This window comes from Octopus bimaculoides, chromosome 9 (assembly GCF_046866305.1).
Source record: "Octopus bimaculoides isolate indiv1 chromosome 9, ASM4686630v1, whole genome shotgun sequence".
Classification (NCBI taxonomy): Eukaryota; Metazoa; Mollusca; class Cephalopoda; order Octopoda; family Octopodidae; genus Octopus; species Octopus bimaculoides.
This window is the reverse complement of record NC_142936.1, coordinates 24677136-24694279: the sequence shown is the minus strand read 5'-3', so window position 1 is coordinate 24694279 and position 17144 is coordinate 24677136. Positions and strand designations below refer to the sequence as shown.

Sequence of the window (17144 nt, the reverse complement as noted above, 5' to 3'; positions counted from 1 at the left end):
CATTGGCTTGTTTATGTATCCATAAATTCCCTCATATTTATTCATGGTCAGACAGATATTTAATTGTGAATGTTTTGTTTTCAAGCTTGTAACTTATGGTAATTCTCGGGAAGAAGCCCGAGAACAGATGATTCAGGCTTTAGATGCTTATGTAATTAAAGGTACGTCTAACAGTTTGTTTCCTTTGTTGGTTGGTTTATACAGTTTAACGTTTCTCACAATATCTTCATATTCTAACTTGAAAATGTCTAGTTTTACCATATGGGGCCTAACAGCCTGTAACAGCATTAAGATATTATACCAAAAATATTAGGTGAGCTTACATTGCACTTTGATTGAACATAGATTGATATCAGACCTGAAGTACTCTGAGGGGATATATTAGCATTTTTTCTGCAATCTCTCTATCAAGTGATGTTCTGAGGAGATAATCCAATGCAAATAGCCTCAGTTTCACACTTATGAACAGAAGAACAATCAAATATTCAGCCCAAAATATAACTAATGTAGATTATGCTGATGATTTAGCTTTGCTCTCATCATCATCATCATCATCATCGTTTAACGTCCACTTTCCATGCTAGCATGGGTTGGACGATTTGACTGAGGAATGGTGAACCAGATGGCTGCAACAGGCTCCAATCTGATTTGGCAGAGTTTCTACAGATAGATGCCCTTCCTAACGTCAACCACTCCGAGAGTGTAGTGGGTGCTTTTACATGCCACCGGCACGAAGGCCAGTCAGGCGGTACTGGCAACGGCCACGCTCAAAATGGTGTATTTTACATGCCACCTGCACAGGAGCCAGTCCAGCGGCACTGGCAACGATCTCACAATATCAAACTCCACCCAATTAAGCTTAGCTGCATATGATGTTGGGCTGCTTGTTAATCCTAGTAAAACCAAACACATTGCCCACAAACAAGGATCTATCATTAGCATCAGTGGAAACCCTATCAGTCAAGTTGATTATTTCATGTGCCTCAGTTCAGAGAGTCCAAACTGAAAAGGATGTAAAACCCCGGACTGCCAAAGCATAGCTGGCTCTAAGCAAACTGGGTATCTGGAAATCAAACCTGTCACAATTTTAAGAATTTTTTCTGTGCAACAATAGTCAGTCCTTTTATAGGGAGCAACATCCTGGATGTTTACCAAAAGACTGGAATCCAAGCATGAAGGAACTTGCACCCAAATATTAAAAGTAATCTTAAATAAATCATTGAGAACTTATCCCACCACAAAACTGGTGTATGGAGGTCTGCCCGTTTCTAACACTGTAAGGGAAAGGCATTTATGCTTAGTGGGACATTGCTGGCAAGCTAAACTAGTGTTGACAAGTGACTTACTGCTATGGATGCCAAAGCGTGGCCGTACTTGAGCTGGTCGTCTAAATACAACCTATATAGACCAACTCACCAGAAACACTGGATGCTTCCCTGAAGATTTCTCTCAATTAATGCAGGGCCAATATGGATGGCGTGTGCAGCAAGCTTAACAATATTTTAACTAACAATAAATCCTCATGCAGTCCATATATTTGGGTGTCATTTAAAGGGAGATAACTCCATAATTTATCTATTTACTTTTCAATGCATTTTAATCTCGCTCTCCTATCCGCCATCCCTTTCTGTCTCTTTCCATCTGGCTTCTGCCAAAATAGTAACACATTTTCACCCCCATTTAAATATTATACATAATACATGATATGAATAAGTACATTATACATGGTACATTATATGTTATGTAACTATAGCTATCTTTGAAAGTGTTAACTTAAGAAAAAAATATATATACCATCATCATTAAAATTTGATTTTTCCATGCTTGCATGGGTTGGATGGAGTTTATGGAGACAGATTTTCTATGGCCAGACATTTTCTTTTAGAATAATGGAAACAAATGACAGTGTTGTGTGGTAGTGACACTTATTAACAACCACCATGTATTGTCAGGACAAAGAGACACATACACACATACAGATACATGTATGTGTGTATATGTCTATATGTGTATATATACACATGCACATATGTGCGGCTTCTTTCAGTTTCCATCAAATCCAAGCACAAGGATTTGGTTGACCCAGGCATATAGTTGAAGACACTTGTTGAAGGTGCCACACAGTAGGACTGAACCAAAAGCCATATGATTGGGAAGCAAACTTCTCAAACCACACAGCAACACTTGTGCCTAACATCTCGTGCATTGGAGATGTTTTCTAGGCAGGTTTTTATAACACACATAGTATCTGCAAGCAATCTGCTGGCTCTGAGCTCATGGCCATTATAAATTACATATCAGGACAAATCAGAACAAGAGAAATGAGAAATCATGAGAAAAGAACAAGAGAAAGGTGGATGCAAAATGCAGAAAATGAAAGGAAAAAAGAAGAGAGTTGTAATGTCATAAGCTATTTGATATAGAATTAACCAAAGGGGTCTGCGATACAATTGCTCAATTCAGAGGGTGGTGTTCTCCAACTTGCCAAAAGAAACTTGTCCAGGTTGTTTGGTAAATTGAAGTACACCACACTTTGTAAAGTGGTTGTTGTCAGGGAAGCCACCCAGTCATAGAAGCCTCACCAAAGCAGACAGGGCTCAATGCCGCTCTCTGGGTAGTCGAATCCTGTTGAACCATCCAACCCATGCTAGTATGGAATACAAATGTTAAATGTTGATGATGATGACATAGCCTTAGAGGTTGTTGAGACAGTTAGGTATGATTTGAAGGAGAAGTGACTGCTGTTCTTAGCATTTTGAGAAACTACTTAGCTCTGCCCTTACTGGATGGTTTTTCTTTTATCTTTTTATACAGAATTTTTGTGTGTGGAATATTTCCTTTGTTGTTGTTGAAAAAAATCTAAGTTTGTGTTGGCATAATTTCAGGTGTAGCCCATAATATCCCCCTTCTTAGGGATATTCTGACTGAACGCAAATTTGTGGCTGGTGACCTGACAACTGATTATTTAATGCAGACATATCCGGAGGGATTCTTGGGTAAGGATCTTTTCAAATATTTTTCTTCTTTTAAACTAACATTGTAAATTCCTTTTTGGATATCCAACTAGAGGGTTAATAATAGCTCCCTGTTAACTGTGTTATACAATGTCTATGGCCAAGACATCTAGCTGCCATTAACCCAGTTTTTTAGCTGTACTGTGTCCATGATCAAGACCCTGAACTAATTTACCTAGCTTTAAGTCAGTACCACAGTGTGTTACACTTCTCTGTCTTGTGTCCATGACCAAGCAATTTAACTGTCTCTTTATTGTGTCCATGGCTAAGACACTCTAACTGTAAGTACCATAATATAGTTCAGTTTTGTGATTAAAATTGAAGTACTTAACTGTAGACAGTCCAGTCCTGTAAGTTGGTACTACAATGTAGTATCATTCACTATACTGTGTTCATGGCCAAGACACTTAGCCATCACTAGCTCAGTCTATCTTGATCTGAGTAGGTGCCAGAGGAAGTGAAGTTTACTGTAGGTTATGATGCTGAAGTGAACTACTTCTGTAGGTAGAGCCTGGTGTAAAATGAACTATACGAAACTAATTTGTCCCCAGATATATACACTGGTCTTCACTGAAGTCCCTACAATGCAGATATGGGTGTAGATAAGAAGTTTGCTTTGTAATTATTTAGTGTTAGCTTCAATCAAGTTTGTGGTTTGTTGGACTAGTATCTTCAGCCATAGCTTCAAGTCAAGCAAAGTATTATGTGTGAAATTTTTAGATGTAAACTGGACAGAGATCTTAGATTTACACTAAATACTTCACTTCTAGTTAAAGCTATTTTGTGCCAGTTATGACTCTGTAATACTATTTAATTACTGTTGATTACAGGCAAAGTTCTATCAGCTGATGAAGTGTCTGAGCTAGCTTCCATAGCCAGTGTTCTCTATGCTAAAGCTGAGCTAAAATCTTGGGCTATCTCCAATCAAGATGTGTAAGTAAAAATATTTGTTGTCACTACCAATTCTTTAAATCATTATAGTGATGGATTAAATATTTTTTTGAATTCATGTCCTATAGGGGTCAACTTCATCCTGCCAAAGTTAGATTGGCGAAATAAAATACCAGTCAGATACTGGGGTTGATATTAGTTTCATCCTTGTATATGTGTGTCTTCTGTTTATGTTAAAAAACAATATCGATTTAACAAGTTCGCAACATTCATTAAAGAACTTAATATAACATGTACTATTGTAACCTTATGTGGAGGCGCAATGGCCCAGTGGTTAGGGCAGCGGACTCGCGGTCATAGGATCGCGGTTTGGTTCCCAGACCGGGCATTGTGAGTGTTTATTGCGCGAAAACACCTAAAGCTCCACGAGGCTCCGGCAGGGGATGGTGGCGAACCCTGCTGTACTCTTTCACCACAACTTTCTCTCACTCTTACTTCCTGTTTCTGTTGTGCCTGTAATTCAAAGGGTCAGCCTTGTCACACTGTGTCACGCTGAATATCCCCGAGAACTACGTTAACGGTACACGTGTCTGTGGAGTGCTCAGCCACTTGCACGTTAATTTCACGAGCAGGCTGTTCCGTTGATCGAATCAACTGGAACTCTCGACGTCGTAAGCGACGGAGTGCCAACTAACTAATTGTAACCTTATAAAAATCAACACTGTTTGGAGCTGCCAATATTCTGCAAAATGTACTCTTTACTTGAGGTGTTTCCACCATAAAGAGCACCTTCTGTAAAGTGGTTGGTGTAAGGGAGGGCATCCAGCCAACAGTTAATAAGAACTGTCTTGGACTGAGTGATTCCATCAACCCATGCCAACATGGAAAACATAAAACAATGATGCTGATGGTTATGATGTTTAACCTTTCTTTTACCTCAATTAATTCAATTGTTTCATTTTGTAGTTCAGTTGATGAAACCCCTTGCAAATGGACTCTTGTGGTAAAACTAGGAGAAGATTCTATAAAGGCAGATGTCACTCACTTTCCACTTTTAAGACAGTATCAAGTAAGTAATGACATCACATCTTATCTGTCTCTTTCTTGCTCTCTCCCCATTCATGGCCCCTTTCATCTTTGTTTCCTTATTTCTTGTAGGTGACTGTAAACAACCACACTGCTACCATTCCTGATGAATTCACCTTGTCACAGCCTAGAATCACAGCCAACATTAATGGCAAGACACACACTGTACAGGTAAAAAAAGAATTGTTATATTTAATATTTAATGGCTAAAGCTTATTACTTGAATTTAGAGAAATGGAGTCATTGACTAAATAGTGACAAGTCAGCGCTGTCATCTACTCAATAGATGCAGGTTTTGTTTTAAACCATCCAACCCATGCCAGCATGGACAACGGACGTTAAATGATGATAATGATGATGACTCTGTTTCTACTCTTTTGAATTTGGCAGCTGTCTAACAGTCTTAGCATAATCTCTCATAATCTCTTCCTGCATTTTTCTAATCTTAATCTAATCTTACGGTTTTGTGTTCAGTCACCCTTGGGCAAGGGTCTTTCATGGATCTGGGACAACCAAAGCCTTGTGAGTGGATTTGGTTGATGGGAACTGAAGTATTGTAATTTTGCTGTAATTGATTTCAATTAATCCATTTGTTAATTCAATGAGTTACTTGTCATAATCAGTGATATCCATTAATAGCTGATCAATATTGTTTAATTTGAGGTTAGTTCTGATCCAGAAAACCTTTTGATGATAATAATCCAAGCTATCACTGAAGAGTTTGAGACTGGCTATCCATGGGAACTTCTAAATGTTGATTATCTAGTCTTCATAGTTATATATCATATATATATATATATATATATATATATATATTATATTATAATTATATTTTATATATATATATATATATTATATTATAATTATATTTTATATATATATATATATATTATATTATAATTATATTTTATATATATATATATATATATTATATTATAATTATATTTTATATATATATATTATATTATAATTATATTTTATATATATATATATATATTATATTATAATTATATTTTATATATATATATATATTATATTATAATTATATTTTATATATATATATATATAATATTATAATTATATTTTATATATATATATATATATATATATATATATATAGTATATTATAATTATATTTTATATATATATATAGTATATTATAATTATATTTTATATATATATATAATATATTATAATTATATTTTATATATATATATACTATATTATAATGATATCATATTATATATATATATATATCATCATCATTGTTTAATGTCCACTTTCCATGCTAGCATGGGTTGGACGATTTGACTGAGGACTGGCAAACCAGATGGCTACACCAGGCTCCAATCTGATTTGGCATAGTTTCTACAGCTGGATACCCTTCCTAACGCCAACCACTCCGAGAGTGTAGTGGGTGCTTTTACATGCCACTGGCACGAGGGCCAGTCAGGCGGTACTGGCAACGGCCATGCTGAAAAGTTGTTTTTTACGTGCCACCTTCACAGGAGCCAGTCCAGCGGCACTGGCAACGACCTCACTCGGATGTCTTTTCACGTGCCGCTGGCACAAGTGCCAGTAAGGCGACGCTGGTAACGATCACGCTCAAATGGTGCTTTTTACCGGCATGGAAGCCAGACAGCTGCTCTGGCACTGATCACACTTAGATGGTGCTGTTAGTGTTCCTCTGGCATGGGTGCCTGTCATCGAATTTGGTTTGATTTCGATTTCACTTGCCCCAATGGTTCTTCGCAAGCAGAGTTTAGTGTCCAATGAAGGAAAGGTTGGCACAGGTGCCAGTGATCGAATTTGGTTCGATTTCACTTGCCTCAACAGGTCTTCGCAAGCAGAGTTTAGTGTCCAATGAAGGAAAGGTACACATCAGTGGGCTAGCTACACCTCTGGCAAAGGCCACGGGTTATGGTCTCACTTGGCTTGCCGGGTCTTCTCATGCACAGCATATTTCCAAAAGTGTCTGTCACTAGTCATTGCCTCAGTGAGGCCTGATGTTTGAAAGTCGTGTTTTACCACCTCATCCCAGGTCTTCCTGGGTCTACCTCTTCCACAGGTTCCCTCAACCGCTAGGGTGTGGCACTTTTTCACACAGCTTTCCTCATCCATTCTTGCCAAATGACCATACCAGCGCAATTGTCTCTCTTGCACACCACAACTGATGCTTCTTAGGTCCAACTTTTCTCTCAAGGTACTTACACTCTGTTGAGTATGCACACTGACATTACACATTCATCAGAGCATACTGGCTTCATTCCTTGTGAGCTTAGGCATGTCCTCAGCAGTCACGACTCATGTTTCACTGCTATGTAGCATGGCTGTTTGTACACATGCATCATACAGTCTGCCTTTTACTCTGAGCGAGAGGCCCTTTGTCACCAGCAGAGGTAAGAGCTCTCTGAACTTTGCCCAAGCTATTCTTATTCTAGCAGCTACACTTTCAGTGCACCCTCCCCTGCTACTGACCTGGTCACCTAGGTATGGGAAGCTATCAACTAAGTCTACGTTTTCTCCCTGGAATGTGGCCAAGGTTCTTTTCTGCATATTTTCAGTGTTTATTGTGCCTGAGCATCTGCCACAAACAAAAACTTCTTCCTAGTTAGCCTTCCTTTGATATTGCTGCACCTCTTATGTGTCTATAGCTTACACTGGGTACATCTTATAGAGTTTCTACCTACGCCTTTTCTACAGATCGAGCAGGGCCATTTACCTGAAGTGTTTGTGGTTTGTCTACCTTCCTACTTATTAGGACTGGTTTTAGCTAGGTAGACTCTAAGGCCCTTCGATTCTAATCCTTGCTTCTACACTTGAAACTTCTCCTCTAGTTCTGATAGTGACTCAGCAATTAGAGCAAGGACATGAGCATAGAGGAGCTCCTAGAGGCATCCTGTCTTGAATTCCTGTGTTATCGCCTGGAGGACTATGAAAAATAGGAGGGGCTGAGTACTGAACCTTGGTGAACCCCTACCTGTACCCGGAATTCTTCACTGTACTTGCTGTTGACCCTCACCTTACTGACAGTGTCCCTGTACATGGCTTGCACAGCTCTCACTAACCATTCATCTATCCCTAGTTTCCTCATTAACCACCAGATAAGGGATCGGGGGACCCAGTCAAAGGCTTTCTCCATGTCAACGAAAGCCAGGTACAGAGGTTTATCTTTGGCTAGGTATTTCTCCTGAAGCTGTCTTACCAGAAATATAGCATCAGTGGTGTTTTTCCCTGGCACGAACCCAAACTGCATCTCATCTAAACTGACTCTCTCCGTGACTTTCATTACCTGATCCAACAACTTGATACCTCTGTAATTATTTGTATGTAAAGCGTCACCTTTACCTTTGTAGCAGTTGACTATGGTGCTGCTTCACCAGTCATTGGGTATGACTCCTTTGTGTATCACCTGGTTAACTATACGGGTGACTAGGCTATAGCTGACACTGCCAGATATTTTGAGCATCTCTGCAGTGCTTCCTGATGGGCTGTGGGCTTTCCCTGTTCTCATACTCTTAATTGCTTTATCTACCAAGGTACTGTCAGCTCGGATAGCTGGTCCCTCTGTTGGGTAGACATTCAGCAGACTCTCTTTCTCCTATTCATTTTCTTTATTGAGCAACCTTTCATAGTGACATCTCCAAACCTCTCTTTGCAGCCTTGTTTAGTGCAAGTGAACCATCATCCATGCGGACACATCTCTCTCCTACGACATCACGATTCTCTCTCACACACTGTCTTGCAACACGAAATACCTGAAGTCTTTGGTCCTCACAGTGCAGAACATTGGCAATTTTTTTCTTATCTGCTTCCCCTCTGGCTAAATAAACCTGTCTCCTAGCTTCCCTTCTGGCAGTCTGATACAATTCCCTGCTATCACCGTTCTTCCAAGCCTGTTTCTTTTTTCTAATAGCCCTGTGAACAACATTGTTCCACCACCACGTTATTTTGGGTCGAGAGGGGACTTTGCACTATCCACAGATCTGGTCAGTGGCCCTCAGCAGGTTGTCCCGTAGAAACCTCCAGTTACCTTCTACATCGTGTGAAGCTACATCCCCTTCTATTTCATCAAAGACTTCGAGTAATATGTCTCTAAATCTCTGTCCATTCGCAGGATCTTTAAGCTTCCAGACCCTTCTCATCCATGCTGGTCGTCTTCTGGGCAACCACTTAGCCCTGATCCTGAAGTCACTAAGTCACTGTGTGATAAACTTTAATAAATGAATGAATGAATGAATGAATGTGATGACATGGTAATAAAATAGACAGAATAGTGAAGAGTAGATGAACGAGGTTGTAAAGTCAAACTTCTTATCTGAGCATCTTCCGAGATTCGTATTTCTTTGGCAGAGGTATTTAAAATCGAGTTGGGGAATCTGAGAGCGTGCATTAGTTTATATAGGGTGGTGGTGCTGGTGGAGTAAGTCCTGGCGAAGCAAGTAGTAATCGAAAGAGAAAGTGAGAGAGACAGAGTAAGGCAGAGAGAGAGACAGAGTAAGGCAAAGAGAGAGACAGAGTAAGGCAAAGAGAGTGAGAGAAAGGGGTTAGTGATCAGAACACGAAGGAGAAAAATATTCTTTTGGAATTTGGGTAGCAAAATTGAACGAGACAGCAAATGATGATAATAGTAAAATAGAATTGAAAAATCTGAGAGTTTTTGGTCAGCTAATCTAAGACAATTAGAGAAATAAGTGACTGTGTGATAAACTTTAATAAAAGAATGAATGTGATGACATTGTATATATATCATTTATTATTATATATCATCATATGTCGTATATATATATATATATATCATATTATATATATTGTATAATATATATCGTATATATAGATGTTTAGGAGCTATAAACACTGTAAATGTGCATAAAACAACTTCTGCCACATTCCCGGGAGAAAAACTAGACGTAGTTGATAGCTTCCGCTATCTGTGTGACCAAGTTAGTAGTGGAGGAGGGTGTGCTGAAAGTGTAGCTGCTAGAATAAGAATAGCCTGGGCAAAGTTCAGAGAGCTCTTACCTCTGCTGGTGACAAGGGGCCTCTCACTCAAAGTAAAAGGCAGACTGTATGACACCTGACAGGTCTTCGGAAGTGGAGTTTAGTGTCCAATTTAACTTGATTTCGATTTCACTTGCCTCAATAGGTCTTCGCAAGTGGAGTTTGGTGTCCAATGAAGGAAGGTACGCATAAGTGGACTGGCTGAGGCCTTAGATTTCGGTCTCACTTGGCTACCGGGTTTTCTCATGCACAGCATTTGGCAGAGTTTCTACGGCTGGATGCCCTTCCTAAACACCAACCACTCAGAGAGTGTAGTGGGTGCTTTTATGTGCCATCGGCACGAAGGCCAGTCAGGCGGTACTGGCAATGGCCGTCATATAGGAAGTTAGTTTTTGTTTGTGGCAGATGTTCCTAACCCATGGGCAAAGAGGGGTTAGATGATGGCGGTGGTGTTTTCAAAAGGATGGCATGTGTAACCTGATCACCTCTGCTGATCAAACTCCCAACCCATGCGCCCCAGTTGCAACACTGATTCTGCCCAAATTTGACGTCATTTTATTTAGTTTGGTTTGAAATAAAGAACTTGATTAGCTTAATAATCCCAACTTAAACAGATAGGAAGAAGAGGGAGGGAGGGAGATAGATAGAAAGAATAGATATAGAATAAGAGTGCACATCGTAATTATTAAGATAAAACTTACTTGGAAATGGGTGGGTAGCGTTAAAACATAATAATATAAATAAAATATAAATATATGCATATATACATACGTATACATATATGTATACATATACATATACATAAAAAAGAGAATACATATATGTGCATACCTACATATATATGTATATTTACATGCATATATGGGTACAGGACATAAAAAAAACCTGAACAAAAAGAAAAACGAGAACATAAAAATAGAAAATGAACTTTTTTTCGATTAACGAAAGAAACAAATAGAGAAACAAGACATGCAACATAAAGAACATTCCCTTCATCAGTTGTCCCCTGTTTTATCTACTCCGCGTTTCAAAGGTAGGGACAAGATGCAACTTCGTTAAAACAGTCCTCCCCGCAAAGCAAATTAAATAAAATTTGGGATTTTTTGTGGAGAGTTATATATATATATATATACACACACACATATACACATACATACATACATACTGGCTGCAGCTATGATATTGGTTTTACTTCACTCAACAGGTTTTCTCAAGCATATCATATCGCCTGACACATCAGTGATACTCTTACCTGGACATACATGGCTGTGATCTCACTTTAGTTGCCAGGTCTTCTCAATCACAGCATATCTCCTAAGGTTTTGGTCTCCTATCATTGCCTCTGTGAGGCCCTTGTTCAAAGGTTATGCTTCACCACCTCATCCCATATCTTCCTGGGTCTACCTCTTCCTCAGGTTCCTTCCACTGTTAGGGAGTGGCACTTCCTCACACAGCTGTCCTCATCCATAAGTAATACATGACCATACCAGCCCAGTCGTCTCTCTTGCCCCCCCCCCCATTCCTTGCTTCTTGTGCCCAACTATTCTCTCAGGACACTTACACCCTGTCATGTATGCACACTGACATTACACATTCAGTGGATCATACTAACTTCATTTCTTTCAAGCCTATGCATGTCCTCAGCAGTCAATGGTCTATGTTTCACTGCCAGAGGCCCCTAGTTACCAGCAGAGGTAGGAGCTCCCTGAATTTTGCCCATGCTATTCTTATTCTAGCCACTACACTCTCAGAGCAACCACCTCCACTACAGACTTGGTCGCCAAGGTAGCAGGAGCTATCAACTACTTATGGTTTTTTTCCCCCTGGCTTGTGATGGAATTTGTTTTCTGTACATCGTCAGTGCTTATTACCCCTATGCATCTGCCACACACAAATACAATTTTCTCGGTTAACTTTCCTTTGATATTGCTGCACCTCTCATGTGTCCATAGCTTATACTGGGTGCATCGTATGGAGTTTCTACCCATGCCTTTTCTACAGATCGAGCAGGGCCATCTACCTGAAGGGGTTTGTGATTTGACAGCCTTCCTATTTACTAAGACTTTGGTTCTTGCTAGGTTAACCCTAAGTCCCTTGAATTTTAGACCTTGCTTCCACACCCTAAATTTTCTCTAATTCTGGCAGTGACTCAGCTATTAGAGCAAAGTCATCAGCATAGAGAAGCTCCTAGGTGCAGCCTGTTTTGAATTCCTGTTATTGCCTGGAGGGCTGTAATGAATAAGATGGTGCTGACGACTGATCCTTGGTGAACCCCTACTTCCACTCAGAATTCTTCACTATACTTGTTGCCAACCCTCACTTTACTGACAGTGTCCCTGTACAGCTCTTGCCAACCACTCGTCTATCTCCAGTTTCTGCATTGACTACCAGATAAGTGATTGGGGCACCCAGTTAAAGGCTTTCTCCAAGTCAACAAAAGCCAAGTACAGAGGTTTATCTTACAAGATAATATAGCTTCAGTGGTGCAGTTGCCTTACAAGAAATATAGCTGCAGTGGTGCTTCTGCCTGGCACAAAATCAAACTGCATTTCATCTAGGCTAACTCTTTCACTAATTAGTTGGACTATGACCCTCTCTGTAACTTTCATCACCTGATCCAATAATTTGATACCCCATAGTTATTTCTATCTAAAGCATCACCTTTACCCTTGTAGCAGTTGACTATGGTCCTGCTACACCTGTCATTGGGTATAACTCCTTCAGGAACTACCTGATTTACAATGCAGGTGACAAACCCGATATCTTAAGCATCTCAGCAGTGATTGCTGATGGGCCAGTTGCTTTCCCTGTCTTCATATCCTCATTTACTTTATCTACCAGGGTACTGTCAATTCGAGTAGCTGGTCCCTCAATTGGGTCAACCTTTGGCAGACTCTCTTCCTCCCATTCATTCACCACATTCAGCAGTCTTTCATAATGGCATCTCGAAGCCTCTTTCTTTGTTGAATCATTAAAAGCAAGTGCACCATCATCTACGCAGACACATTTCTCTCCTGTGACATCACAATTTTCTCTCACACACTGTCTTGCAATCCAAAATACTTCAGTTCTTTTGTCTTCATGTTGCTGAACTTTGGCAAACTTCTTTTCTGCTACTTCCTTGGCTATATATACCTGTCTCCTAACTTCCCTTTTGGCTATCTGATGTATATATATATATATATATATATATATTGGAAGGTTTAGAGGTGATGTACAGGAATTATATATTGGAAAAAATAATAAGGTACTCAGATATCTGAATGGTTGTACATTTACAGATGTTTATTAATATGTCGCATGTTTATAAATATTAGCGCTTGCACCTATTCTTGTAGGTTCTGTAACCTCGTGGGCATCGGTACCGTTTTCCTCTTTCTCCGTTCTTCCATTCTCCGGACTTTCCATCTTTCCGACGAAGGGCTACGCCTGAAACGTCATACACTCTCTCTTTCCTTTCATGAGCGTCCAATAATACTATCCATATCACGTCCTCACTTTGTTGTTTTTTTGTTATTGTTTTTTTTAACTATATATATATATATATATATATATATATATATATATATATATATATATATATATATATATTTTCCAGTCATAGAAATCATGCTAAATCAGATTGGAATCTGGTGCAGCTCTCCATCTTACCAGTTTTAGTCAAATCATCTAACCCATGCCAGCATGGAAAGCAGATACTAAATGATGATGATGAATATATGACTTCCAGTCACCAATATTTTATTGATCATCTGTATGCTTTGACATTTCTGTTAATATGTAATATTGACCTTTTTACAGGAGCATAATTTTGACCTTTCATGTCCTTGATTTTTATCTCCGTTGATATTTCTTCGATGCCTTTCCATTGTCATTATTACTGTCCAGTAATCCATGTTTACTTGTTTTCCAGTTGATTTCACGAGACCCTTCAGGATCAATGAAAATACAATTATATGGAACTGTGGTAAGTTTTTGGTTGGCATGACATTTCTGCCACCCGTTTGCTACTGTTTATATCATGTCTTGATAAAATCGTTTGTATCTACGAGTTATCTTTGGCTACTGTTTTTATTGTGCTTTAGTAGAGTAGTTATTTCCACCAGTTGCCATTGGTTACCATTCATATACTGTTTTGATAAAATAGTTCTCTCTACGAGTGTCCACTGGTTACCGTTTCTATATTAATCTCTATGCTTTAACATTTTCCTCAACATGTAATATTGACTTTTTTACTGGATCATAGATAAAATAGTTTTCTTTACCAGTTGCTATTAGTTATCACTTATATTGTTTGGTAGAGTAGTCATGTACTAGGGTCAGTATAACCAACTGGTCTCTCCCTCTTCCCACATTTGTGATCTTGGGTCTTTGTTAGCAATCAATTATATTCATTTTACTTTTTTTAAATTTGTAACTATCCATTAAATGACAACATATTGTTTTGCTGGTAGTTATTTTATTGATACCTACACTTACTGGTGGGGATGGATCCAAAATAATTCCAGTTAGATTTCAACCACAATTTTGGCACAAGGTCAGCAATTCTAGAGGAGGGATAATTTGATTACATTGAGCCCAGTGTTCAAATGGTGCTTATTTTGTCAACCCCAAAAGGATAAAAGGCAAAATCAACCTTAGCAGAGTTTGAACTCAGAATATAAAGCCTGAAGATATGCTGCTAAACATTTTATCTGACATTCTAATGAGTCTGCCAATCTGCCACCTTAATAATCCTTTCTATTAAAGGCACAAGGCCTGAAATTTATTGGGGAAGGGACTAATCGATTACATCAGCCCTAGTGTTTCACTGGTATTTAATTTATTGAAAGGAAGAAAGACAAAGTTGACCTTGGCAGCATTTGAACTCAGAATATAAAGACGGATGAAATACCGCTAATCATTTCACCCGGCATGCTAATGATTCAGCCAGCTTACTGCCTTAATAATAATAACCCTTTCTACTAAAGGCACGAGGCCTGAAATTTGGCAGGAGGGGACTAGTCGATTACATCGACCCCAGTGTTTCACTGGTTCTTAATTTATCGACCCCAAAAAGATGAAAGGTGGAATTTGAACTCAGTATGTAGCAACAGTTATTGGATTAGTGAAACAATTAGGAGAATGGCACCAAGGGACAAGCCTGCTTTTCTGGGGATTACTGGGTACATCAGCTAGTAATAATAATAATAATAATAATGAATTCTCGCTTGCAGGAATATTAAGTTAGAGGTATTTAATTCTCCTCACACACCATATCATGCTTTTATGTTCACTTTTCCCATGCTGGCATGGATTAGACAAGAGTTCATGAGGCAGTATTCTGTAACCAGACGCCTTCCTGATACCAACTCATGTTTTCAAATAAGGTACTTCATTCCACTGGTTCTTGCATGCTAAACAGCTTCAACAATGGTGACATGTGGATGGACACACACACATAGATGTGGCTGTGTGCTTGAAAAGTTCCTGATTCAGTCTATCTGCCCACTGTGTGGCATCCTAAGCAAGTGTCTTCTACTATAACCCTGCCTAGGTCAACCAAAGCCTTGTGAATAGATCTGGTAGACCTAACCTGAAAGAAGCTTGTCGTGTGTGTGTTTGTGTTTCTTTGTTTTGATATACATGGTAGTTGTAAATGAGTGTCTGCAGGGCATAGCAAATCAGCCTCAACAAATTTTGTCTGAAGCATGAAAGCATGGAATAGTAGACATTAACATGGTGGTGATAATACACACAAATTATACTCTACATCAGGGGTTTTCAAACTTTTTGACTTGCGGACCCTTTTATATTTCAGGCTTTACCTTAGGGACCCCCTTATAAACGCTTATGAAATTTATACATAAATATTTGCTTAAAATAACATATATTTTTACATTTATTTATTTAACAGTATTTAACAAATAGGTTTATTGTCAATTAAAAGATTTTGATTAAAAAACATATATAAAATCAAATTACCCATAAAAAGCATTTGCTGTCTACGGACCCCCTGTCTTGTCCCTGCGGATCCCCTGTGGTCCGCGGACCACAGTTTGAAAACCCCTGCTCTACATAACTAAAAGTTTAGTTACTAAACTTGTCTCCAAGATGTCATGGACTAAGATGAATCTGTGATCCTATAATTGCAAAATGGACTTCTTAACCACTTGATCTTGCCTACATTCACATTTATGTGTGTGTATTTATTATATATGTCATCTTGTAAGTAATTATACCTGTAATGTCTACCAATACATTCTCCAAACTTGTTGAGAGATAGCACTTGTTGCTTTTGTACCCTATAGTAAATGTGTCCACTTTAATAATCCATGTGGAGTACTAACAGTCATTATTTCCTGGGCCTCGTTGGATATTTCAATTTCATGGTATGTGTTAACCAAATTAACTTTTGGTAATATTTATCCCCACTTAAACATGTTTAAAATACTTCATAGCTTCCTACTTGTGTAATACCATCTCAACACTAGGTGTAGGATAAGAATCAGAACAATATTGGGATTCAATCCTATCTTGTAATCAACACATATACATAAATCACCATTGGGCTTGCAAACTACAACCAATGGTGAAACCCACTTACTTTCTCCTGTTTCATCTTTTTTTAATAAGTTGTTAACTATCATTTTCTTTAATTTGGCTACAACTAAAGTATAAATGTAGATAGGAAGTTGTCGAGATTTAATTTAATTTTTATATTGGCTTCATAACCTTTTAGACACCTAGATTTTTTGCAGTTTGGCATGATGGATAAGTGTTGTAGCATCACTCCTCAAAACGTCTGTTCCAATCAGACCATTCCTCTGAAAGGATTCTGCAACAATGACGTTGACCTAAATCTTCCATAGTTTCAAATTTTAAAGTACCTTCAAACTGTCTCATTAATTTAATTGCTCAGGTGTCAAACTGTTTGAGGCAAGCATGACGTGGTTTCAATTTTGGAAATCTTAGTTCTATCCAGGAATTTTGTGGTATAATTGTAAGATCATTGCTGGTGTCTGTTTGCATTAACACTTTGATGTTGTTGATCTTAATACAAATCAAATAACTCACATTACTGTCTCCATTGCTGAAGACATTACGAGATTCTTGGTCACATAATTTACATCAGCATCAACTTCATGTACCTTATTAGAAGATTTTCTTATG

General features: G+C 38.5%; 1 protein-coding gene across 2 annotated transcripts in view; it reads left to right on the top strand.

Moving 5' to 3' along the window:
- LOC106884216 (propionyl-CoA carboxylase alpha chain, mitochondrial) overlaps window positions 1-17144 on the top strand; it is an 82151-nt gene that overhangs the window by 54280 nt on the left and 10727 nt on the right. For both annotated transcript variants that reach the window (XM_014935468.3, XM_089357291.1), the window contains 6 exons: window positions 86-161; window positions 2886-2996; window positions 3845-3947; window positions 4872-4974; window positions 5064-5162; window positions 13906-13959. In XM_014935468.3, the coding sequence (XP_014790954.1) occupies window positions 86-161; window positions 2886-2996; window positions 3845-3947; window positions 4872-4974; window positions 5064-5162; window positions 13906-13959 (546 nt within the window). The remainder of the gene's footprint in view (window positions 1-85; window positions 162-2885; window positions 2997-3844; window positions 3948-4871; window positions 4975-5063; window positions 5163-13905; window positions 13960-17144) is intronic.